At 41.5% G+C, this 27,927-nt stretch overlaps 1 protein-coding gene across 3 annotated transcripts in view; it reads left to right on the forward strand.

The window, feature by feature from the left end:
• Nucleotides 1-27,927, forward strand: part of CTPS2 (CTP synthase 2) — a 409,104-nt gene that overhangs the window by 244,628 nt on the left and 136,549 nt on the right. For all 3 annotated transcript variants that reach the window (XR_012241769.1, XM_073616921.1, XM_073616922.1), the window contains one exon: nucleotides 402-445. Coding sequence is in view for 2 of the 3 variants with exons in the window: in XM_073616921.1 (XP_073473022.1) it covers nucleotides 402-445 (44 nt within the window). In the remaining variant the exon portion in view is untranslated. The remainder of the gene's footprint in view (nucleotides 1-401; nucleotides 446-27,927) is intronic.

Below are 27,927 nucleotides of genomic sequence, written 5' to 3' on the forward strand. Positions count from 1 at the left end.
GCACGACCGCACAATTGTCAGTTAAAGCGACACAGTGCCGAATCGCAAAAAGTGCTCTGGTCAGGAAGGGGGTAAATTCTTCTGGGGCTGAAGTGGTTAAATAACTGGATTTGTCTTAATATCAACCTCCTCTAATCAGAGTGAAAGAGAGAGGGATGACATAGAAACCAGTTCGGTTTTACTGCCTGCACAAGTGCTGCCTGATGGTAAGAGGACAGAGGGATTAGCTCATTATATGGCCCATCTTTCAATACTCAGCAAGTTGAGTGTGTATTTTGATCCAATATTCTTGACCAAGCCATGCTGTTGCATGCATGCAGAGCAGTAGGTTTACTTTAATGCCTCCTTCATAAAAATAATTATTTATATTACATGTATATTAATAGCTTTCTCTGTTTTAGATGCAAATTCTACAGAGTTTGATTCAAATACAAAGAATCCAGTGGTGAGTAAAGTAGCACTTGAACTTAGTTTATGCTAAATATTTTCAATATTTAACTTTGTGAAGTTAAAATTGTGGTTAAAGAAGATGTCAATGCACACACACACACCTTGTCCTATATAATGGCTACATAGTGAAAGCAATAATGTCCATAAAACACTGTTTTTATGTAGAGTTCTTTTAAAAGAAGCCTTGCAATGGCTTCCTCTCTCTTCTCTGGTTTAATGACATAGACAGTGGGGTTGTCACCCAGCAGTCCAATGGGGCAGTGGTGGTCGTGATGGTGTAGAGTGGAAGTGTGAGATGACACCGCTTGCAGTTATAGTAGTCTGGGTAGAACATGGCAGGAATGGCATCTAAAAAGATGAACTGGGTCGAACCCATAGAAGAAAACCCTTCTGTTCCCCTGTTTTGATGACCAACATTGGTAAACTAGACACTTTTTGCCTAATGCCGCGTACACACGGCCAGTTTTGCCGTCGCAATAAACTCCGAAGGTTTCTCCGACGGAATTTCGCTTAAGCGGTCTTGCATACACGCGGTCACACCAAAGTCCAACCGTCCAGAACGAGGTGACATACAACACATACGACGGGACTAGAAAAAGGAAGTTCAATAGCCAATAGCTTCCATCTCGTGCTTGCTTCAGAGCATGCGTCGTTTTTGGTCCGTCGGAACAGCATACAGACGAGTTGGAAAAATTTAGAACATGTTCTATTTCTAGGTCCGTCAGAATTTTCGGGGAAAAAAAAGTCCAATGAGGCATACACACGATCGGAATAGATGATGAAGAGCTTCCGTCGGACTTTTTCTGTCCGACATTCCACGGCATAAGACTACCCTAAAGAACTTCATTAAAACATTAAGCCCCCCGGTCACACCGGTGCGACCTGTCATTTGATAGTCTCAAATCACATGACAAGTGCGTAATGGAAGCGGCCCGATCAGTGCGACTCTGAATCCATCGGAATCCATCCAGCCAATTTTGAAAGTAGTTCTTGCACTACTCTTTGCAAGATCAGGTACGACTTTTGCGATCGTTGTGAACGAGGGGGGCTAGGCTCCAATGACACACCGCATAGCTGCAACATGCATTCCCACACAGTTTTTTTTGCCCAATTTACATCATGCATTTCTGCGTATTATGCACAGAGCAGCTTACCTGCATCTTTTTGGGCGACGTGCTTCACAATTCTTTACAAGCATTTTGCTGCCATTTCCACACATTATTGTCGTGCAACAGTTGTGACAAAATTGCACTACATTTGGAGTGCCATTAGAATGAATGGTATCCAAATGCACAATGTGCGTTATGCTGCAATTTTAGTGTAATTTGGAATCGTGGACAGAATCATGCCAAATCTCTAGGTGTGAATGGGCCCTTGGGGTGTTTTCAAACTGCCCCACTGTGGTTTCTCTGCAGCTCAGTGTACCCACAGTTTAGGTGCAGGTTACCCACACTTTCCCATAGACTTCTGTTAGATTGGGTGTTCTTTTGGTGCATTTTCTGAATGCACACCAAAGATGCAGTATGTAGGACTTTTTGTGCGCTTTGAGAAGATGTACCAAAATGCCCGATCTAAAACCACAGGTCACATATTTAGGTTGAAAATAAAACATGTCTATCTAGTTCAACCAATAGAAAAATAAACAGAATAAATAAATAGAAAGCATTCAATGTATGTAATGTCCAACATAGCATTTTAAGTGTAGGGACCAGGATTATGTAATGTATAACACAATGTATACAGTGCAGGCATTAGGACTATGTAACATTATCTAATACACAGGGCGGTCCTTGGGTATACAGTATATAGTGTATAACATAGGACATACAATGCAATAGTTAGTATTATGTGACATTCAACATAGTGTATGGGATAAATGGGTCAGGACTACATTGTGTACATCACAGTGTATAGAGTACAAGAGTCAAGACTATGTAACATATAATATAGCATATATAGTGTCAGGACTATGCATTACACAGCTTGGAGAGTGCAGTAACCAGTAATAAGTGTTCCCTTATGTTAGTGATCAGTGATAAGTACCACTCACTCATATATTGGTGGTCAGTAATGAGTGCCATCTTAAGTTAGTGGTTTTGCTCCCATAACATTGCTGTTCAGTGGTATGTGCCCCAAAAACATTGATGTTCAGTGGTCTGTGATCCCATTGGTGTTTAGTATTGTATGTACCCATAACGTTTGTGTTCAGGAAGGTGCGCCTCTATACCATTTATGCCCCTATACTATTGGTGTTCAGTAGTCTGTGCACCCATAACATTGGTGTTCAGTAATCTGTACATTCATAACATTTGTATTATGTGGTCTGCGTCTCCAATAAATTTGTGTTCAGTGGTCTGTTAATACACTCATTTTGGTCTGTACCCCCTTTCATTGGTGTTCAATGATCTTTGCCCCATAACATTGGTTTTCAATGGTTTTTGCCCTCCTAACATTGATGTTCAGTGGTCTGTGATGCCATAACATTGCTGTTCAGTGGTCTGTTTCCCCTTAACATTGGTGGTGAGTGGTCAGTGCACCAATATCATTGCTAAGCAGTGGTGGGTGCCCCTTTTATTTGTTTTCAGTAGGGGCTTTACTGTTTATGTACCTGAGAAAAGCTGCACAGGTAAAAGTTGCTGACTCCCAGGTTAATGCTGGGTGACATCGCAGTAAAACTGTGCAGGCACTGTGGGCCACCATATCACTTTCATGGTGGCATGCTCTTTCAGAGGTCTTGCTAGATTTGGTTTGAGCCCAGACAGGTGACCAGGGCATGTGCCCCGGATGCCTGCGTTCAGCAATGCCTATGCAGCAATAGAAGCTACTATATTTTTATCCTAACGAGTTCTCATTGAATACCTGTGCTTCCTGTACTGCCTGGTATGCACCATAAGAATACAAATGTTTTTTTTGTTTTGTTTGTTTGACTGCACTGCACTGACTGACAGCCTCCAGCCACTAGAGACAGCATATTGAGTTTAAAGAACCACTTCAACATAGCAATATAATACAACATATTGGATTCTACCTTCTCATATATTCTAGTCTGTCATGGGGTATGTTTAGGTTGTGAGGGCCAAATGTATTTATGTTAATCTGATGCTAGATAAATAGCTCCCGGCTGGTTTTTATACTTCTCTTAAGCTAGGTAGCTTTTAGGATAAACATATAACATGGCTTATTGCCGTTATTGCTCTCTATACTTAGCATAATTATAGGCTTATATGCTTTTTAAAAGTCTGTTCAGTGTTTGAAATCACAAATGGAATAGATTATCACGGATGCAGAGTTTAAATAATTTTTGTTAAATCAAGATTCTGGTTCACAATAGAAAGCATCAAGCAAAAATAATAAGGAGAATGTTCTCTACACAAGGGATATGAGATTTGAAAGAAGAATGTGTTGCTGGATGAAAAAATAACATGCTTTTAAAATGAAGTATAGTTTCTAGTCTATTATATTAATAATTAATATTTCTCTATTGTGGATAGACTTATATTATATCAGTCTTTAGAAGGATATGACCATGGTCAAATGCATCCAAAGTTTTTTGTGTTTACAATTTTTTTTTTGTAAAAGAACAATTCCAGGTATGCATATTTTTACATAGGTACATTTAACTATGCATATACAGTATGAGAACTGTGGAATCCCTCTAGATACTGGAAATCACTGTAGTAGACACAGCTACTCCAGCGATCTCCACTTGCTTCTCGGTCCTTTGCCGAGTGGCTGTGCTGCTGCATTCTGAACACATGAGGTTGGCTGCTCAGCATAGGCACCATTCAGAGAATGCTTTGCATTGAAAGAATGCAACGCGTTCTCTGATTAGATGAGGTGGGGAGGCGGATGGTAATGTCATACTCTCCACCTCCTCCGATCAGAGGATACTTTCCATTACGTCTTTAGATATACATCTTTACATCTGAATGCACAGGGGTTGTTCCCCTTTACATCTGATTCTGCAGGAGAGGAGTGTGGAGGGGATAATGGGGGCAGTATCTACAGGAGAGGAGTGTGGCGGGGATGATGGGGGCAGTATGTACAGGAGAGGAGTGTGGAGGGGATGATGGGGGCAGTATGTACAGGAGAGGAGTGTGGAGGGGATGATGGGGGCAGTATGTACAGGAGAGGAGTGTGGAGGGGATAATGGGAGCAGTATGTACAGGAGAGGAGTGTGGAGGGGATGATGGGGGCAGTATGTACAGGAGAGGAGTGTGGCAGGGATGATGGGGGCGGTATATACAGGAGAGGAGTGTGGTGGGGATGATGGGGATGGTATGTATAGGAGAGGAGTGTGATGGGGATGATGGGGGCAGTATGTATAGGAGAGGAGTGTGACGGGGATGATGGGGGCGGTATGCACAGGAGAGGAGTGTGGAGGGGATGATGGGGGCAGTATCTACAGGAGAGGAGTATGGCGGGGATGATGGGGGCAGTATGTACAGGAGGGGAGTGTGGAGGGGATGATGGGGGTGGTATGTATAGGAGAGGAGTGTGACGGGGATGATGGGCGCAGTATGTACAGGCGAGGAGTGTGGAGGGGATGATGGGGGCAGTATGTACAGGAGAGGAGTGTGGAGGGGATGATGAGGGCAGTATGTACAGGAGAGGAGTGTGGTGGGGATGATGGGGGCAGTATGTACAGGAGAGGAGAGCGGAGGGTATGACGGTGGCAGGATGGGGAAAGATTTCTTGCAGTGTCTATGGGGTGACCATGGAGCGATGATGGGAAGATAAGGGAAGGAAAGTGACCATGTAATTATGTCCCTCAGCTAAGGGTCGGAAGCAGCTCGGAGTGATGTCTGTATGAAGTGGTCTGGGGGTGATGCAAGCTGGGGGGAGCGGGGGGACTGAGAAGTGATGTCTATAATAAAAAAAAGCTCTTGTGCTCATCCACTAAAAACATATACAACAATAAATCATACAATAGTACTACTTGATGGAAACAATCTGTTATAAGATGTAGTACAGATCTATGTAATCCAGCCCCTAGCACTCTGTATGTACAGATGATGAGAAGGTCATTTATGACCCGTGTTATCCAAGCTCTGAGTCTGTACAATCAGAAGTGTGAACTCTCCACATATATACAGGGTTGAATGGTTATAGATTACTTCACATTATGTGAGTTATCTGTCAAATGTGATCGGGCTGCAGACCCCCCCCCCCCCACACCCCAAAGAATCTCCTCCGATTCTTCTGTCAACTTAACGCTTCACTGCATCTCCTGAAGAACACATCCTCTTGAAAGTTTGCAACTTTCCACCCTAGGAGACCTCTCCCAGGAAAAACTCTTCTCACCTTGTCCCTCCCTCTAATGTGAGCAGCGGCCAGCCCGAGTCCCGACAATAGCTACAGTGAGCTCCCCCTCCCAGTTCTCTCAGCACACCGCACTGGTGAGTGGAGGGGGGGGTTGAGTCATAGATAACAGGGACCCTGCACAAGACTGGAGGGGAGGGGGGGAAACGGAAAGGAGATTTGGATTCCAAACACACACCGCAGGCACAGTGTATTCTTTACAAGCAATGCTGCTGCTGCTGGCTCACAGTGACAGGTGTGCTGATGGTACCCCCTGCCCGAATAGTCTGTCCCTGGTCTGGGCTGAATCATGTGCCCTGGTTACAGGCAGTAAAAAACTCGGGCACATGGTTCAAGACCTGGACTGTCCAGGTGAATCCCAGACAGGTGGCAACCCTAAGCACACTGCTGCCCTGCAAAGCTGTTTAACAAAAAATGAAACTCCAGAAGCCTTGGCACCCCCAGTGAGCCCACACCTGCTGCTTCAGTGAGAGCAGGAGCTCAGTGAGAGGAAGTCTCTTCCCCTACTCCGCCCAGCACTCTCCTTCTTCTCCAGACTCTCTGAGCCAGTTGCATACCAAGCACATCTGACACCCAGGTCCCGTCATTTTTTTTACACCCATATAGCAGCACACATGGTGTAACATGCTGAATTGTGGATTTGATCAAAATGCATGGGAGGGGCTTAAAGGGGCATAATTAAATAAAACCTGAGCCTACTCCCTATATTCTCAGCACACACATATCACAGTTCTTTTACCCAAAAGTCCAGAGGAGAAGGAGAGCGCTGGGCGGAGAAGGGTAAGAGACTTCCCCTCACTGAGCTCCTGCTTTCATTGAAGTGACAGGTACTGGCTCATTGGGGGTGCCGTGACTGCCAGAGTTTCTCTTGATGTTATACAGCACTGCAGGGTAGCGATGTGCTACACAATAAATGAACTGTCAGGTGGCCACAGCACACCCATTGAGCCTGTACCCACTTTAATATGCCACTGCTCTGAGCTCCCATCATATGTTATCTGGTAAGTGAGTTTGGGGGGATGTTGCCTCTTGTTACAGTTCTTTTCCCAAGGGGTGACGAGGATGTTTGTACTAGGAAGGTGAGGGGGAATGAGGGTGGGGGAGGGGGTTGTCTGTACTGTGAGGTGGGGGGGGTGTTTCTGTGTGGGAGGTCAGTCTGTGTTGGGGGCAGGTGGTCTGTGCTGGTGGGTGGGTGATCTTTGCTGGGGAGTAGAGCTGCACGATTAATCGTTAAGAATCGTTATGGCGATTTTTTTCCCCGTTGCGGTCTTGACAAAGTATTTCTCGATTCTTTCTATGCAGAGAATTCTCTCTACTCTGCTAAAGCCTTCAAAAGAAAGGGAAAAAAAAAGCGGGCAGTCTGCCAAGAATCACAACATTCTTTAGCTGTGGAACTTAAGTTTTAAAGATTGTAATGATTTGTCCTTTAGATTAAAGGAATACACTCTGGTGTGTAAATGAGGGAAGTTTAACCACTTAAACACTAATGCCCTGTACACACGGTTGGACTTTCCGACGGAATATTTGTGATCGGAGCTTGTTGTCAGAAATTCCAACCATGTGTGGGCTCCAACTGACTTTTTCCATCAGAATTTCCGACACACAAAGTTTGAGAGCCGACTATAAAATTTTCCAACAACAAAATCCGTTTGCGTAAATTCCGACCGCGTGTGGACAATTCCGACGCACAAAGTTCCATGCATGTTCAGAATAAATTAAGAGATGGAAGCTATTGGCTACTGCCCCGTTTATAGTCCCGACGTATGTGTTTTACGTCACCGCGTTAAGAACGATCGGATTTTCCGACAACTTTGCGCGACCGTGTGTATGCAAAACAAGTTTGAGCCAACATCCTTCGGAAAAAGTCCATGGATTTTGTTGTCGGAATGTCCGATCAATGTCTGATCATGTGTACAGGGCATAAGGCCTGGTTCACGCCTATGCGAATTGGATGCGGCTTACACCGCATCCAGTTCGCATGACATTTTAAAATACGTTCATTTGAATGAGGCTGGTTCACATATGTGCGTTGCATTCGCACTCCACATTGCCCAAAAAACACGTGGGCATTGCGGTGCAAATTGCAAGCACATAATCTTCTATGGGAACGCATCTGATTCGCAGATGCATTCCGTTGTGAACAGGATAAAATCCTGACCTGATCCTGATGTAAACGTGACCTGATCCTGATGCAATCCTGACCTGATCCTGATCAAAAACTGACGTGAAACGCTGAACAACTACTTTGTCAATTAGCTGTGAAAATGGAGCTTCAATTTGCACCGCACATGTGTGAACCCAGCCTTAACCTTTTTCTGACATTTGTTGGTTTCAAGTTAAAATCATTTCTTTTGCTAGAAAATTACTTAGAACCCCCAAACATTATATATATATATATATATATATATATATATATATATATATATATATATATATATATAATTTTTTTTTTAGTAGAGACCCTAGAGAATAAAATAGTGGTTGTTGCAATACTTGATGTCACACTGTATTTGCGCAGCAGTCATTCAAATGCAATTTTTTGGAAAAAAATTACACTTTAATGAATTAAAAAAAAACTAACCAGTAAAGTTAGCCCATTTTTTTGTATAATGTGAAAGATTTTACGCCGCGAGAATCGTGAGAGAATTGTGATCTTTTTATTCTAAGCAAAAAAATTGTGATTCTCATTTTGGCCAGAATCGTGCAGCACTACTGGGGAGGTAAGTCTGTGCTGGGGCAGGCGGTCTGTGCTGGGGGTGGGTGTTCTTTGCTAGGGAGGTCAGTCAGCTCTGGGGTAGTCTAGTTGTGCTGTAGGGTCTCTCCTGTGAGAAAGGAGAGGAAGGGAGTAGTCTGTACTGAGGAGTTTGTGCTGGAGGGAGAGAGTCAGTCTCTGTTGGAGGGGGTTGGTCTTTGGAGTCTGCACTGGGAGGGGGGGGGGGGGGGGTTGTGCTGGGGAGATTAAGGGATGTTAGGGGAGATCAGTACTGTGGGGGATATGGGCTTGGGGGGGGGGGGTGATTTGTACTGGAGGGGGTCATTTTGGTTGTTCTCTGTAAAGTGGCCGGTGCATTAGGGCTCATTCACACTAGTGAATGAGGAGTTGAATTACACCCCTGTTGCATTTGAGTAAATGGGGCCCCTCTGCCAAGACCCTGCAACCACGTGCAATGCAGACGGTTGCAACACGGGTGATTCTCAGCTTCTAATTTTGTACATATGCTCTCAATGGTCATGTTTTGATTCCCACCATTGAACCATGTAGATAATGGCAGCAGTAAGTAGATAAAACCTTATGTCACCCTGTGAAGGAGGACATTGCTGGAAATAAAGTTAGATGGATGCAGAGATGTGTTTTATATTTTGTATGTTATAATTGACTTGAGAAGAAGTCACCCTTGAAACCCAAAGGATTGATAATTATGTTCCTGTCTGTACAAAGTTAGAAAAAATCTGTTTATTTTTGAGCTTTCAGAGCAGCAAGTGTTTCACCACTGCTTCCATTAATACAGAGAGTAGGTGACTTTTTTAAGCTACTTTATAGTGAATCTGTAGCCAAGCTACGGTCATCAAACTAATTACATGTAATTGAAAAAAAAAAATGCCTGTAAAAGAACATTATTATGCTTACTAGTTGCGCTAGCAGTGAATCCAATCTTCGACAACAATTTTCTGTCGCTGATTAGAGACACATTAGCGACGTAGAAGCCATTCTCCATCTAGGATGTAATAATTAACCCTAACCCAATTCAAAATTCAAACTTCTGCTTTACTAGTCTTATAATACATGGCACTGAAGAAGCTAAGTCATCTTTCTTTGAGGTCCGAATGTCACAATAGTTTGCCATGAAGTGTTGTACCATAAGTTTGAAGTTAAAGTGGTTCTAAAGGTTGAGGGTTTTTTTACCTGCATGCATTCTATGCATGCAGGTAAAAAACCTTTAGTATGCAGCTCCCCAATCGGCAGCCCCCCTAATACTTTATTGAGCTCCATCGCGATCAAGTGATGTGCATGAGAGCAGCTGCTCTCCTGGGTCTCTGCCTCCTCATTGACCTAAGAGACAGCAGCGGGAGCCATTGGCTCCTGCTGCTGTCAATCACAGCCTGTGAGGAGGGAGTGGGGGCAAGTCCATAAGACGCACAGAGCAGTGCTTGGGAGCAATCATGCACAAGTACCCTCATAGCAAGCAGCTTGCTATGGGGGCACTAAGAGAAGAGGGGGAGCTAAGAGCACAGTCAGGGTTCTACCAACACCCAACGGCTAAAATTAGAATAAATGGGAACCTGTCTCGTCCCCTTGAATTATTTAATGGGACAAGGCAGGGGTGTCCCCTCTCCCCAATGCTGTTTGTAATAGCATTGGAACCTCTATTAGCCACTATCCGTAAAAACCCGGATATTAAAGGGGTGAGAGTAGGGGAAAGGAAGTATAGCGTAGCTGCTTATGTGGACAATTTGCTTTTTTATATCTCTAATCCCAGGACAACAACCCCAATAATATTAGAGAAGTTGAGTCAATATGGAAAACTGACTAATTTTAAAATAAACATGTTCAAATCTGAGATTTTGAATATAACTACACTGAGGGAGGAACAGCAGGCAATCCAACCTAAATTCCCCTTTGTATGGTGCAAGGAGGAACTGGGTTACTTCGGAATAAAGTTGACTGCATCTCTGAGGACTATGTTTAAGGCTAATTATATTCCAATGTTTAATAAGATTGAGGAACAACTGAACGTCTTGAAACAGAAACCCCTTTCGTGGATAGGGAGAATAAATGCATTAAAGATGAATATATTACCAAGGCTGATATACATTTTTCAGATGACCCCAATAACACTTCCTCAGGACTATTTTAGGAAATTAAAATCAATGGCACTAAAACATATATGGGCACATAAACGTCCTAGAATGGCATATGCAACACCAGGAACAGAAAAAAGATGGGGGAGGGGGTTAGCAGCACCGGACTTTAAAAAATATTACAAAGCGATCTCTATCTCCCAGATCGCAGATTGGATTCACAATAAAGAAGAGAAAAGGTGGGTAAACATAGAGATATCACAAAGTAAATCAGATATAGGGAAGATGGTTTGGATACCATCACAACACCGAGATTTAGGTTCTAGCACAAATCCACTAACTAGAAACACTTAAGATATGGGATGGATTAGGTAGATTATACCATTGGGATTATAATTCACCATTAATGTCTATATTAGGTACAGATTACTTTTAGCCAAGGAAAAAAAACACATATATTTTACCAGATGGGCAAAAAAAGAGGAAATATTATTGCAAGATGTGATGAAAAGAAAGAGATTGTACACGTATGCAGAAATTACATGTGAATGGGGAAATAAACCATTAGATAAATGGAGGTATATACAATTACAGCATTTTACACAATCACTACCACAACCACTCCGGGGAAAAGGACACATGAGGTTCATTGAGAAATTATTCTGCTCCCCCTCAAGCTTAAATCAAAGCATATCTAAAATATACAAAATTCTGATTAAGGAAGAAGAACAAAAACACCCACCTTATCTGGGGAAACGGGAAGAGGAAATAGGACTCCTTAGAGATGAACACGGGAAAAAAATTTTAAGAATAGCTTGCTGCTCCTCAAGGGATGTCAGGACAATGGAAATGTGCTATAAATTATTGGCAAGGTGGTATGTGACCCCCCCAAAGAGCACATAGGTACGGGGCATAGAGCCCTCCAACTTGTTGGGAGATGCTGTGACACCCCGGGGACCTTTGCGCATCTTTGGTGGGAATGCATAAAAATACCACCCTATTGGGAGGGAATTATAGGAGCAATCTATCAAATAACGGGAGAACGGATTCAGAAGGACCCCTGCGATTGTTTATTTCACAACACCAGAAAAGCGGTCTCCCAATATATAAACACCATAGTCCCATATCTCCTAAGCGCAGCCAAAAGCATGATCCCAAGACTATGGAGAACCCAAGAAGCCCCAAAGATGAAGGAGTGGGTAGTAAGGGTGGAATGGGTGAGATCCATGGAGGAAACAATATACACAGTAGAGGATTCACCAGAGGTATGTCGTAATATATTGGGAAAATGGATGGAGTTTAAAAAATGGATGGATGTACGTTAATATTGGAGGTTTAGGGAGAGTGGGGAGGCGGGGGGGGGGGGAGAAAAGAGGGAGGAAGAGTTTTTGTTTTTGTTTTTTTTTTTGTTTTTTTTAAGGGAAAAAAAGAAAAAAAAAAAGAAGAGCACAGGCGGGGGACGGGAAAAGAGGAGGATTGGGGCTGCTCTGTGAAAAACTATTATATAGAGCTATTTGTTATTTTAAAAAAAAATAACAATAACAAAAATGAATCTTTAATATAACTTTGAAGTGACTCTGCTTCTAAGGAAATAAAAAACTCCCTGCAAAGAATACACTTTAATACCTATCGGTCTGGCAGTAAGCCTGATTTTTGCTATCTTCAGTCTTCAGCAGAATTTGCTTCATCCAATACCTGTTAAGTCCCACCCATTTTCATAATATCCACAGCATAGGGACTAATTGTTCTGTAGTACAAAATAAGATTTGGGGAGACTCCTTTATTAGTAAAGGTGGCCATAGATGTATCGAAAATGCCTCCAGATAGCCATATTGCATTGCATTTTACAGAAAATGACAGCACTGCAGATTGAAAAGGAAAGGTAATTTTTAATAACATTCAGTTACAATATGACTTGTGTCGCAATTGTATACGCTATATTATTTTTTATTTGCTAATTTTTTTCCCCCTTAAATACTCTTTAACCCCTTCCCGCCGACCGTACGCAGATATGTGTACTCGGCTTTCCAGGGTTATACCGGGATGATGCCCGCAGCTGCAGGCATCATCCTGGTACCGTTTTTCCGTTTCTTTACAGCGAGCGATCGCCTTTCTGGGTATAACAACCGATGCGGCTAAAAGCCGCTCGGCTGTTATACCGGAGCAGCGGGAGGGGACGTCCCCCCCTCCCGCCGCTGTTACCGGGCCTCCCGTTCGATCGGGAGGCCCGGTGGCCAATCAGCTGTCTCCAGCGGCTGGGGGCGGGCTGGAACGAAGCTGTGGGCGGCTTCGTTCCAGCCTCCTAAATGTAAACGCGGAAGCGACGTCATGACGTCACTTCCCGTTTACTCGGCTGCCTATGGCGCAGATTTTAAAAAGATATACAGTATTCAGAATCACTGTTTTCGTCAATCTGAATACTTTGAAGTGCAAAGGAGGGATTGGGGATCTTTTAGACCCCCGATCCCTCCATAAAGAGGACCTGTCACCACCTATTACTGTCACAAGGGATGTTTACGTTCCTTGTGACAGCAATATAAGTAATCAAAAAAAATTTTTTTTAACACAATTAAAAATATAAAAATTAATAAAATAAATAAGAAAAAAAAAATGTTAAAGCGCCCCCGTCCCCGCGAGCTCGCGCAGCAAAGAAAACGCATACGGAAGTCGCGCCCGCATATGTAAACGGTGTTCAAATCACACATATGAGGTATTGCCGCGATCGTCAGAGCGAGAGCAATAATTCTAGCACTAGACCTCCTCTGTAACTCTAACCTGGTAACCGTAAAAAAAATTTAAAGCGTCGCCTATGGAAATTCTTAGGTACCGTAGTTTGTCGCCATTCCACAAGTGCGTGCAATTATAAAGCGTGACATGTTTGGTATCTATTTACTCGGCGTAACATCATCTTTCACATTATAGAAAAAAATTGGGGTAACTTTACTGTAATTCATGAAAGTTTCCCAAAAATTTGCGTTTAAAACACCGCTGCACAAATACCGTGTGATATAAAATATTGCAAAAATCTCCATTTTATTCTCTAGATTCTCTGCTAAAAAATATATGTATATAATGTTTGAGGGTTCTAAGTAATTTTCTAGCAAAAAATACGGATTTTAACTTGTAAACACCAAATTTCAAAAATAGGCTTAGTCATGAAAGGGTTAATATGAATTCAGACGTAGTCTTCAGATCTTTTAAATCCTCAGCTTTCATTAAAACAATACTTGGTAATCCTGACGTGAATCAGATCCTTGTTCTGGCTCTTCTGTTTATAAGGAGGCAATAATTTCTCCTTATCCGCTATTGGAGGGTGAAATTGACTGTGCTGATGCTCAATGTCTAAGCATGCTCCACCATTATCATCATCAGAAAGCCAGCCTTTAGCAATGACATGCAGCTGCTTCTGGAGCAAGGGCATGTACAGTAAAGTGGCTGCAGAAGTGGAGATGCTGAAAGGTTAAAAAGGTGTAAACAATATGTTGTAAAAGAAAAATTAGCATGGAAACTGTTAAGGGTATGCTTTAAAATAAATGTCATCCAGTTATACTTTACCTCTACTTTAACCACCAATATCTTTAAGATGGTGTTAAAGGGTAACTCCACTTTTGTGGAAAAAATATAGCAAATAAAAAAAAATATATAGTGTATATAATTGCTACACAAGCCATTTTATAGTTTAATCTTATTAAAAATTAGGTTTCCTTTTTAAACTGCATCACTGCAATTTTCTGTAAAATTCAATGCAATATGGCATCCTGGAGTCGTTTGGTAGAAAAATCTAATTTCCTGCTTGGGGTAAGAACTCTGCACCAAGATACAGGTCAGGTTTTTAGTCATCCTCCGAAACAAAATGGGGATTTTTTTTTTTTCTCAACAAAAGAGTTACTCTTTAACATCTTCCCTCCAGGCCTATATCAGATTGATGGCCGAGCGGGCTTTTCATCCTTCTCAGTGGATGTCATATGACATCCTCTCAGAAGACGCCACTTGTGGGGCTGCGCAGTGGTGCAATCTGTCACCGGCAGTGTCCACCTGACACCGCTGATAACTAATCACTATACCGGCCTGCTGCCGGTATCTTGTGATCGCTGTGACCAATCATTCCTTTCATGCCATCCATTGTATACAAATGAGTTGGCAAAACAAAATGTGTAGCGCTAAAAGTTCAATATAAACGAAAGTGTCCAACTAATGATTCCAGGTATCACAGAAAACTCAAACAGTCCTCCATGTATATAAAGCTCATGGATAAACAGATACTATTCCAGTTACTTCGTGCAAAGAATGTATCATATGTGTGACATCAAAGGTAATCACAGAGGAGAAGCACCACCACCAACATTAGGAAGGCTTACCAGATGGCGTTGACCCAAAAGAGCGTACGCCCAACTGGGTCAAATCAGGCTTGGGTGGTGGATGATGATGGTTGTTCCTGAGGAATGATGGAAATGAAAATTCGGAAGCCGGCCAGTAACTAGTGGGTCGCTCAGGGTGATGATGAAGAGCAATCGGCCATAAATTGGAATGAGAAGGAGAGAAGCCACATAGTATAATTCCGTAAAAAATACCAAATTTTATTTAAAAAAAGGGTACACTCACATGAAATACTTAAAAAACAGCGCTGTAGAAAGAATGGCGGCAGTGGGGTCCTACCCGACGCGTTTCGTCCTACTGGACATCGTCTGGGGGGTCCCCCCACTGCAGCCAGCAAAGTATATATAGGCAGTATGTCCCCATGGAGGGGAGGCTGCCAAAAAAACTCACATAATTGACACTTCCTGTTTGCAGTCAAGATGGCCGCTCGGTGTGCGTTCCACGCCTCTCCATGGGGCTGAATGCCGGTCCCGGAAGTGAAACCACTAGGGTTAATCAAACCCCGTGGAAAACCACATTGTGAAATAATATAAAGAAATGCCATCATGGATAGGTGGTGAATTGATACAAATACAAATAGTACAAATGAGTTGCTAGCTGTGATTGGTCACAGTGATCACATGGTACAGACAGGGCAAATCACAGCCCATCTGTACCAGGTGATTAGCTTTGGCCACTTACAGCTAATAACAGAAAAAGACTCTGAATGAATCAGTCTCATTTAGTAAAAATGATTGCTTACAACAATGAAATTCACTGACATAAGCAATCATAATGTGTAAAGAAAAAAAAATACTGATTACTTCCCCAGAGTAGTATATTGCTCTGGTCACAGTGTGTTTAAAAAAAATTCGGAAAAAAATGTAATAAAAAAAGAAAGAATTGAGAAAAAAAATTTCTTTACATACTGTCACCAGTCAGTGTCCTTGATCATCGCCACGCCAGTTATATGATAATGCTGTACTGCACTGGTGACAGTATGTAAACATTTTTTTTTTATTTCTTAATTTTTCCAAAAAATTGTGACAAAAAAATTACAACTTCAAAAAAATTTGCCATGCCTCTTACAAAATACCTTGGCCTGTCAACTTTCCAAAAAAGAGATAATTTGAGGGATATTTGTACTGTCCTGGCGTTTTCGGGCCTCAAGATATGAAATAGGCCATCGGTAGATCAGGATTGATTGATTTTCAGATATATATCATAGTTTGTGGACTCTATAACTTTCCTACAGACTAAATAATTTACACCGATTTGGGTTCTTTTCACCAAGGAAATGTAGCAGAATACATTTTGACCTACATTTATGAAGAAAGATTATTTGTTTGCAAAATTTAATAACAGAAATGAAAAAAAATGTGTTTTTTTATTTTACTAATGCGATCACTCTCCTCCTGGCAGCATGTGTGCACTTCATCAGGTAGAACAAGATGGCTCCTAGTTCTGCCTTTCCCTCTTCCAATCTAAATGCTGTAAATTACAGGTTGCAGCTGTCAAGATAAATTCCTGTAAATACATTGCATGATTTAATAAATGCAGAACTGCATTATTAGGTGTTTTTATATGTTTTTGGAATTCAGCTATAAAAATTATGCACCATCTCCTAAAGGAGAGGTCCAAAAATCAGCTATGTTAGTACATACTATTATAAAATTCATTGCCTCATGATGTAGTGTGAAACGCAATCCAATCATTAAACAAATATACAAATCTTCAAGAAATAAATTGCAAGAAGCCAAACCCCCTTTACCATAATGTGATTTTCTCTTCCACCTTGGAGAATAATATATTTAAATTCCTCTGCAGTAAATCAGACACTGAGAATTGGCAGGAGCTCTGAAAGGGCTTTTCATCTGTTAGAGGATGTGTGAGATAAGATATTGCTTCATTTTCACTGATAATTTCTCTTGCAGGACCTGCATGCTCTATAAAAATGGAGTGAAATAGAAATGTTTTTGTGCCTATTACTTATTGATTGTCTGGCAGACTTGGGGGTTTGTTGTGTGAAATGTATGTCACGTATAGATACATGGTAGTGACTTACTCAGATGTGTCCAATTTTCTGCCTCTGCCTTCTGCATATTGAAAAGTCCAACTGAAGAAAATCATGTCAGAGCTGATTTCCTTTATTAAAAAGTGTCAGGGTGTAGGCCTGGGCTGCACAGAACAGCAGCCTTCAGTAAGTAAACTTGATTCTACCTCATTACAGTCTTGTTACAAAAAAGAGGCAGTATTCAAACAGATATTTTGGCTCATTTAATATATTTTTCTTAAAGTGGTACTAAACACACAGAGGTGGATTTACTAAAACTGGAGAGTGCAAAATCTGGTGCAGCTCTGCATAGAAACCACTCAGCTTCCAGGTTTTATTGTCAAAGTTTAATTGAACAAGCTGAAGTTAGAAGCTACTATGCACAGTTGCACCAGATTCTGCACTCTCCAGTTTTAGTAAATGAATCCCACACTGTTTACTTTACATTATTAATACTCTATGTATATGGGTGATGGCACTGTATTTATTTTAATTTGAAAAAAAAAAATCTAAGTACTTTTTTTCATAATCGATTTACAGCTGTCATGTGATCCAGCTTTCTCCCAGTCCATCTGCAGGGAAATATCAGCGAGAGGAGCTTCTAGTCCTCTGCTGCCAGTCACATGTAAGAAAATGCAAAAGAAAAATACATAATTAATTCATCTTTATTATTTTGGTGCAAAACATGGCGTGAACTGTCAAGGGGAGGTTCTGCCAATCACAGTCTGTTTCATGCCCCCACCCCCATAGGTGAAGCCAGAGAGGTGAAATCTGCATCAATCAGCATGTAATATCCCACCCCAAAAGTGTGGACTTGTTTAGTGGGCATGGAGGAAGTGGGCTGCCATTTATACAGAGTGTCCCACATGTATGATTTTATAGTCACGTGGGCTGCACAGATAAGGAAAAAGGAGGAAATGAACAGCTTAGAAGGTAACTGAAACTACATGCTCAGCAGATGAGACAATGGGTAGTCTACACAATCTTCGGCGCAGTGGGGACACAGACAAGGAGGGAGAGTCACTGAACAGCAAGATCAAGCATTTTTTTTTGGCAGAATACAGAAAATGAATCCCATAGTTTAAATGATGTGGGTTTATTGACACTTTACTTGTGCACGAAGGGACACAGAGTGACTAATTACATAGGGTTATGCTGCTGCCTTCAAGAGCTTGGACACAGGCAAACAAAGCTGTAATATAGCCTAATATAACTTCTCCTATTCTCATCATGCTCCAATTTATCGCTAGTGTCCTTGAGAAGAGAAATCTCTCCTCTATAAAAAGCCAACCCTTTCCTACTGTTTCTGCTTTTTAATCAAGATTCCTGTTCCTTCAGTTGCTGCAGAGCCAGTTAGGCTCATCTGCAGCTCTCCAGATCAGCTGATCTTGGTAAAAGCCTTGTAGGCCATACCTGGACTTAATTATGAGGAAAAAGCTGAGGCAGAGAGGTGGGCTAATAACATCACGATCTCCAACTCTGCCAATCAGAGGAAGTTTTGTATAGATTCACAAAATACAAAACTGCCTCTGAATGGCTGAGCGCTGCTCAGACCGACTTTGTTTTGTTCCAGGTGTGAGACGGGACCCGTCTTACAGCTGGAACCCAGCACTGTGTACTATATGTAGCTGAAGCTACATACAGTTCATACAGCACTTAGAGCCAATGAAGCAATTAGTAAAGGAAATAGTTTGTTGGACCAACTTGGTCCAAATCTACAATTTAATGTGGCAGGAAACCTGGAGATCAGCTTTTAAAGCCTCCAGCCTACTCTCACCGATAAAACAGTTTTTTATAGTGACTGGTCTAATCTAGAAAAACTCTTTATTCCCACCAACAGCTTTGCCTAGTAATATGATGTTGAGGGGTTCCTTAAAGCGGAGTCCCACCCAAAAGTGGAACTTATGCTTTAAACACTCCTCGCCCCATTACATGCCACACCACATTTGGCATGTCATTTTTTTTTGGAGGGGTAGGGGGTGTGGGGGTACCTAGTTTTGACAGGTACCCAGCTCCCACTTCCTACTTCTGTCGCCTCACCGCCTAGGCGACACCTCCTCTCCCCCTCATGCTCTGCAATCTTCACAGGTCCCAGAAGATTGCCTGGCCACTGAGAGAGCGCAGCGCGACTTGTGCATGCACAGTGCACACCCGGTTGTGAAGCCGCAAGCTGTCACAGCCGGGTGCCCACACTTGCAATGAAGGCCCCGCAAAAAGGAGGGGGAGAGGATCGAGGCTTCAGGCAGCCGCATCACTGGACCGTGAAACAGGTGAGTGTCTGTTTATTAAGTCAGCAGCTGCACTTTTTGTAGCTGCTGACTTTTAATAAACTTACAAACGAGTTGAACTCCGCTTTAAAAAGTGGGCTGTTCTCGTAGTGGATTAAGCTGTGTCATATTTTTGACTGTGCATGTATAAGACATTCCATTGTTTAAAGACCATGAGACTAAAAGGCTATAAGCCCTTTCCAAGGACTTATTCTTCCTCGCAGGCCCTGCCTTGCAACTTGCCATTGGTACCATCTTTATCTGCCAGATGGTCTAGTCATAGGAACCTGGATCTATCTGCTCAGATTCCTCTGACTACCAACAACTGGAGCTCATTCCTGTGACCCTATTCTATTATGTTGATGGATTAGTGAATATTGGTCACCTAATATTTTATTAATAATTATTAATGACAGGTACTTATATAGTGCCAATAATTTACACAGCACTTTTACATACTGTATTTATATATATATATATATATATATATATATATATATATATATATATATATATATATTGTACATTCATATTTGTCCCTGCCCTCAAGTAGCTTACAATCTAAGGTCCCTCACACATTCATACACTAGGGTTCATTTGGACAGAAGCCAATTAACTTACCAGCATGTCTTTGGAGTGTGGGAGGTAACCCAAGTACCCGGAGTATATTCACGCAGGCACAGGGAATACATGCAAGCTCCAGACAGTTTGTGCCATGGTTGAGATTCAAACCAAAAGCCCTAGTGTTGCCGGCGAAAGTTGGTCTGTGAAGCACTTTTAGCATATGTTCTTAGGGAATGATTCTATGGCAAATCCCTGGACAACTTTATTCAAGTTCATCACTAAGCGAAAGAGCACCCTTTTTGCCCCATCAAAAAAGGATATACCTCAGCCTGGAACATCCATTGCCTTTGAGGTCTGGAACATCCATTACCTCAGAGGGTTTGTGTGATTTCTCCATAACCTCCAAGTCCAAGGCAAAGCACTGTAAATCCTGGGTTCCCAAAATCTCCAAACCCGCATGCACACCCTCCTTGCAATGAAGTGGTGCCCCCATGTGCCAGAGTTTGGGGATGTCTGTTGGCCTTTTCTGGGGAGGGGGGGATACAGCCTATCCTGGATCTACATGTTCTCAACACCTTTCTTCGGGTACGAAAATTCCATATGGACTCTACCAGGTAAAACAGATGTATAGCGATATGTTCGCCATGTGTCTGGCAGATCAGATTGGATGGGATCTGATGACAACAGACCTGTTGTCCATTTTTTCGTTCGATCTCCCCATAAATATCAGTGGAGCTCTGACAGGTCCCTCCTTGCTCAGCGAGCAGAGACGGACCTGTCATCCACCGGCTCAGCGGAAATCAACAGAGCGATCTCCCGCTGAGCAGATCCGCCCAACGTGAAAGGGGCCTAAGACTCAAAGTATAACTAAAGGATTCTTTTTTTTTTTTTTTTTTAGCAAGAGAGAAGAGGGGGATTAGAACACCTGTTATGTTTTTATTGCTGTCTGTACCCTCATTAGGATGATTCATCCTCTTTCTTTCTCCTTGCTACTTTTGCTACTGAAATTGAAAGTAAAATAAAATCTCAAATGTTGAGTTGTCACCAGAATGGGAATAGTGGGAAAATATTCCAACGAGGAAACTAGTTCTGGTAACCCTGGGAACAACCAAGGATTCCCTCACTTTGGAGGGATTTCTTCTTAATTTCTGTTTTGGTTATGGGATAAGAAGTGAAGGGAAATTTTAAAAATGGGACACAGAAGACAAAAAGAAAATGTCAGGGATTATAACCCTCCCTTACTCTATCCAAAATGGAATAAAAGTTTTGCCTTTAGGTTTACTTAAGGGACAACGTTCCACCTTTTCCTGTCAAAGCACACTCTACTAGATTAGTTAGTGCTTCATGGGCTTTTCGTTATCAGCATCTGTTTTTGGATTTGAAAAGTTGCCAGCTGGTCTTATGTTCTCACGTTCATCAAGTTTTACCAGGTGGATGTTCAGGCCTCATCTATTGCCAGCTTCAGTTGTAAGGTTCTTCAGGAGACTCTATTGACCTGTTTTTGTTAACCTGTTTATATGCACCTGTTAGCGTTTGTTTGCTTTATGTACCTGAATTACTCCTTTTGGGTTCCTTAACCACTTCCCGCCCGCCCTATAGCGGATTGACGTCCGGGAAGCGGTTCCGTTATCCTGACTGGGCGTCATATGACGTCCAGCAGGATAACATGCCGCCGTGCGCCCGCGGGGGCACGCATCGCGGCGATTGGTGGAGCAGTGTGTCAGCCTGACACACCGCTCCACCGATCTTGGTAAAGAGCCTCCAGCGGAGGCTCTTTACCACGTGATCAGCCATGTCCAATCACGGCTGATCACAATGTCAACAGGAAGAGCCGTTGACCGGCTTTTCCTCACTCGCGTCTGACAGACGCGAGTAAAGGAGGGCCGATCGGCGGTTCTCCTGACAGGGGGGGTCTGCGCTGATTGTTTATCAGCACAGCCCCTCTCTGATCACCACGCTGGACCACCAGGGATCGCCACTAGGACCACCAGGGAAGGGGCAACATGTGGATGGCCAGGTATGTACCCCATGGCCATCCACACGTGCCCAATGTGCCCAATCTGTGCCAATCAGTGCCCACAAATGGGCACTGATTGGCACCATTATGTTTTAGTTATGCCCAGCAATGCCACCAATAAATTTTATCAGTGCCACCTGTCATTGCCTATGGGTGCCACCTGTCATTGCCCATCAGTGCCACCTGTCAGTGCCCATCAGTGCCCATCAGTGCCCACCTATCAGTGCCCATCAGTGGCACCTATCAGTGCCACCCATAAGTACCCATCAGTGCCACCCATATGTACAAATCAATGCCACCTACGGGTGCCCATCGGTGCCACCTACGAGTGCCCATCAGTGCCGCCTATGAGTGCCCATCTGTTCCACCTATGAGTGCCCATCAGTGCCGCATACCAGTGCCACCTATCAGTGCCCATCAGTCCCACCTATCAGTGCCCATCAGTGCCGCCTATCAGTGCCCATCATCAGTGCCCATCAGTGCCACCTCATTGGTGCCACCTCATCGGTGCCCATCAAAGCCCGTCAGTGCAGCCATATCAGTGCCCATCATTGAAGAAGAAAACGTACTCATTTACAAAAAATTTTAACAGAAACAAAGAAAAACTTGTTTTTTAAAAAAATTTTCAGTCTTTTTTTATTTGTTACGCAAAAAATAAAAACCGCAGAGGTGATCAAATACCACTAAAAGAAAGCTCTATTTGTGGGAACAAAATGATAAAAAATTTGTTTGAGTACAGTGTAGCATGACCGCGCAATTGTCATTCAAATTGCGACAGAGCTGAAAGCTGAAAATTGGTCTGGGCGGGAAGGTGTCTAAGTGCCTGGTATTTAAGTGGTTAATATACAGTACTATTGGCAAAATAAGACTGTGAAAATAGTTTTCTTGGAATGCACACGTCCCTTCTCTTTGTTCTTTTGACCCACTAAAACTATTGCTTTGCTACATAACTGGAGCATGATGTGATTATAAGGGGTTATATAAGGCTGTCCTTACAGCTTAATTTGCTGATGTTCAGTCTCCTGAAGGCAGCAGTATAACTCTATGTACTGGAATTACTCATACTGTAGTTCTTAATGTACTTAAAAAAAAAAAGGATTTTACGTTATGCCAAATCCACATCCTTTGAGTTCACAATGCTTTTGTTTTTCTAATTGGGCAGTGAAGGGCATCAACATTATGATGAGGTCATAATTCTACTCTCTTCTCCTTTAAGTAAACTGTCAGTGCTAGACTGACAACACCGTTTAATGCAAAGGAGTCGATTGGCTTATTCTGCTGGCTTGCCATGCCAGTCTGAGGGTTACAGGAAACTAGTAGAAGGACATATTCAAATAATTATAATAGCTGTTGTTAAAACTTTCTTTCTTTAATCTTTAAAGATATTTTAAAAAGTGCACAACATGTTTTTATATTTATTCCTGGAGTTCTGCTTTAACCCCCTTTGTGCCTAATGGTGAAACCAATCTTAACTCTTAACTTGCAACTTTGACATGTGTTAGGAAAACCATACATATCATCACAACTACTTTGTGCATCCCAGGGGATTATATTGCATTTTTTTCAGGACAAATTGGGGTTTCATTTGGTGGTAAATGGTAATGAATATCTCCTGATTTTTTTTGTTAAATGTGTTGTAAGGAAAACTGGCCCAAAATAGTAAAAAAAAAAAAAAATCATTGTTTTTAGAATTTAGCTGTATATACAACCCCTGGCAAAAAGTATTGTAAAACATTCATTCAATTGTTTAATTGTGTAGAAAAAAAAACTAATCACACACACATGCCTCAAAACTATTTTCATTTAACATTCCAAACTTCTGGCTTTAAGAAACAGTTAAAAAACTGTAGTCTGTTGCAACTGTTTTGCAGATCAAGCAAAAAATATGGAATCCCTCAATTCTGAGGAAAATATTATGCAATCACCTCGTACTTTGCAGTTCTAAAACAAACATCTGCATCAGATTACATCCTGAAAAATGATGTCATCATCACCAAACATCCTTTCAATTGATGGAATAAGAAGTGTCCAGATCTCAATATAAACTTGTGCATTTATTGAAGATTTAATGTCTGTCATCTCCTCCGTACCTTTACGTGATATGCAACCCCATATCATCAATAATTGTGGAAATTTGCATGTTTTCTTCAGGCAGTCGTCTTCATACATTTCATTGGAACGGCACCAAATAAAAGTTCATCATCACCCTGCCCAATGAAGATTCGTAATTCATTAGCTGAATATCACTTTCATCCAGTCATCCACAGGCCATGATTGCTTTTCTTTAGCCCACTGTAAACTTGTTTTTTCTGTTTAGGTGTTAATGATGGTTTTCATCAAAAGGGAACGTTGTTAAAAGCATACTGGTAGACCAAGGAAGACATCAAAGCGTCAAGATAGAAAACTTAAACAATATGCCTTGAAAACAGAAAATGTACAACAAAACAAATGAGGAACAAATGGTCAAAAACTGAAATCAATGTCTGTGACCAAACTGTAAGACATCGTCAAAAGAAAATGGAATTTACATACAGAAAAGCCAAACGAAAACCATCACCACCTAAACAGAAAAAAACAAGGTAACAGTGGGCTAAAGAAAAGCAATCATGGACTGTGGATGACTGGATGAAAGTCATATTCAGTGATGAATCACCAATCTGCATTGGGCAGGGTGATGATGAACTTCTGTTTGGTGCCGCTCCAATGAAATGTATGAAGAGGACTGAAGAAAACATGCAAATTTCCACAGTCATTGATGATATGGGGTTGCATGTCAGGTAAAGGTATGAGGGAGATCACAGTCATTAAATCTTCAATAAATGCACAAGTTTATATTGAGATTTTAGACACTTTTCTTATTCTATCAATTGAAAGGATGTTTGGTGATGATGACATCATTTTTCAGGATGTAATCTGATGCAGATGTTTGTTTATTTTAGGAACTGCAAAGTACGAGGGGATTGCATAGTACATGGTGATTTCATATTTTCCTCAGAATTGAGTGGTTCCATATTTTTTTCCTCTGCTTGATCTGTAAAAATAGTTGTGACCGACTACAGTTTTCTTTATTTATATTTTTGATGTGTTTCTTAAACCCCCTAGCGGTATTCCCGAGTCTGGCTCGGGGTGGATTTTCAATACCAAAAGCGGTATCCCCGAGCCAGACTCGGGATCGCATCGCAGGATCTAGGAAGAGTTTACTTACCTTGTCCCCTGGATCCTGCGATGTCTCCCCGCTGTGATCGGCGAGCCGCTGTGTCTCACTCGATTCACAGTGCCGAGCTCCGTTCCCTGCGAGCATTGCACGGGGGCGGAGTTCGGTGGCAAATTCAAACAGTAAAACACACAGTATAGATACAGTATACTGTAATCTTACAGATTACAGTACTGTATCAAATTATTTCACACCCCCTTTGTCCCCAGTGGTTTGTCCAGTGTCCTGCATGCAGTTTTATATTGTAAATACTGTTCTTTCTGCCTGGAAACTGGAGATTGTCCATAGCAACCAAAACCGTCCCTTTACATCAAGAGTGGCTTTAGACCAGCTAGAAAACAGCGATAATAAATTAGAATCACTTGCAGAATTGAGCGATAGTGATTTGTGGGGAAATCCGTCACCAAACACTAAAAGTAATGAAAGCGACAATTCTGCAACTGAACAAATTTCAGTGTTTTTGATTTGATTACATTATTGAATAATTTTTATTATTATTATATTATTATTTGTTATAATTATTTATAGTTATTTATTATATTATAATTTTTTATTTCGTTTTTCAAACTTTATCATACCCGGGATGTCTACTAGACTCTTGTTTGGATAGATTTAAGTGTGTTATTCCTAAGAATTACAGGCCTACAATATAAAACGCCAAATTTCTGTGCAAAATAATGGTACCGCTTTCAGCACCTAAAATCTGAAATAATCATACTGCCAGGGAGGTTAAACCCAGAAGGTTGGAATGTTCAATGAAAATAGTTTTGAGACATGTCTGTAATTATTTTTTTTTTTACACAAACAATTGAATGAACATTTTCCAAGAGTGGGGATTCCATACTTTTTGCCAGGGGCTGTATACTAGAGATCAAAATGAGAGAACAATTTATGAACACTTGATTTTTTCAGAAATAATGTATTCTTCATTGCTCAACATTTGATGGAATTGTTGTTGTGGCTATACCATGCTAATAGAACAGTGTTTTTCAAAATAACCAAGGCACTTCAACAAAAAAAACTTTATTTTGTAGAAAACACAATGATCAAATTTAGAGAACAGCAATGACTGTATTATATTGTAGATTACAACTAATATTTCTGAAGGTTACAACAATCAACAATTAATAGGAAGTGTACAAGTCCTTGCTTTGAATGACTTCAGCACATCTGCAGCCACAGGACATCACTCGTCTCTCACACTGCTCTGGTGTGTTTTTGTTCCACTCTTCTTCCAGGTTTTTATTTGCGTTTAGATCAGGACTCTTGGCTGGCCATTTCATTATTTCAATGTTTTCAGCTTCAAGGAACTGCTTTACCCGTTTTTCTGCGTGATAGGGGGCATTGTGCATGAAAATTGCTGGCTGATTGGGTGAGGAATGCAGGGAAAGAACCGCATGTTGTGGAAGGTTCTGATAAACATTTGCATTCACTCTGCCATGTAGCTGTATAAGAGGCCCAACTCTTGCCCAATTGGCGGCTGGATTATGTAGTGATAGACCACCTAGAAAATGGCGGCGCCCATAAACTCTCGGAAAATGGCCGCCAAGACTATTACTATATAGAGCTAGGGGAAAATGGCCACCCATTGAACTTAATAGGAGATACTATTAAAGGACACCTATGATGCCTCCCTTTATACCCTGATGAAGTACCGTGACGTCACGCGTAGGGACGGGATAGGCACCCAAGACTGATATATGCAAACAAGCTCACCGCTCGTAGGAGATAAGTTTTCTGTGTGATTTTTTCTTGTAAGTGAAGTAAGTACCCTCACCATTGTTTTAATAAAAACCAACCTCTGATTGAAATACCACACTATCTGGCCCCCTCTTTCCTTTAATCCCCCTCCTGCTCCACTGAGAGACAAAGACCCACTAACAGCTCCATCCAGCCCAGGAATCCAAGTGAGAGGCAGTTAGGAGTACAAGGGAGAAGCAGCCATTACCAGCAACTTTATGCAGTTACCTCTTTACCACAAGGTAAGAGGCCACTTTACACCACTGTGTGTCCTGTGCACGAAGAGGAGATCACCCCCATGCTATCAGCACCTTATTGCACTTTTTTGCACATTTTCTGATTAGTCACATTAAGAGGATTTAAATCGCATTGGACTACATTCCCAGTCCCATTATATATTTTGCACATGTTTGCCTTTGTTTGAATTTTCACAAGTTCTACAGTGGACTTATTTTGGTTATATGTTTATTATACACTGCATTTGCGATTTTTGCGATTTTTGCACATATTGATCGCATGTTGCACATTTAATTTATTAATTGCTGTTTTTTGCACAATATTTTTTGCCTACTTGCACGATCCATTGAGGTGTTTAATGATTGTATATTGATTTTTTGGTTATATGTTAATTATACACTGCATTTGCGATTTTTGCACATATTGATCGCATGTTGCACATTTAATTTGATAATTGCTGTTCTTGCACAATGTTTTTTGCCTACTTGCATGGTCCATTGAGGTTTTTCGTGATTGTATATTGATTTTAGTGTTTCCAGTAAGACACTTATCACATCTGGCCTTAAGTCTTTATTGAATGATTTTCTCGCACTTTGCACCTTGCTATTACCACCGATTATTGTGGAATATCACACTGCACCTATTGGGTATAGAATTGCTCTATATTGATTGTATTTATTCTTATATTGTTTCTGGCTTTTTATATGTTTATATCATTTTACGTGTTCGTTTACCTTTGTACTACTAACTCTAGCAGCATAGTTTTTTTTTTTTTGTAAGAACAGCGCAGCACCAATTTTTACATACCATATATACTGGAGTATATAATATATAAGTCGAGATTTTCAGCCCTTTTTTTTGGGCTGAAAGTGCCCCCCTCGACTTATACTCAAGTTACCGTCGTCTG

This window comes from Aquarana catesbeiana, linkage group LG02 (assembly GCF_042186555.1).
Source record: "Aquarana catesbeiana isolate 2022-GZ linkage group LG02, ASM4218655v1, whole genome shotgun sequence".
Taxonomy (NCBI): Eukaryota; Metazoa; Chordata; class Amphibia; order Anura; family Ranidae; genus Aquarana; species Aquarana catesbeiana.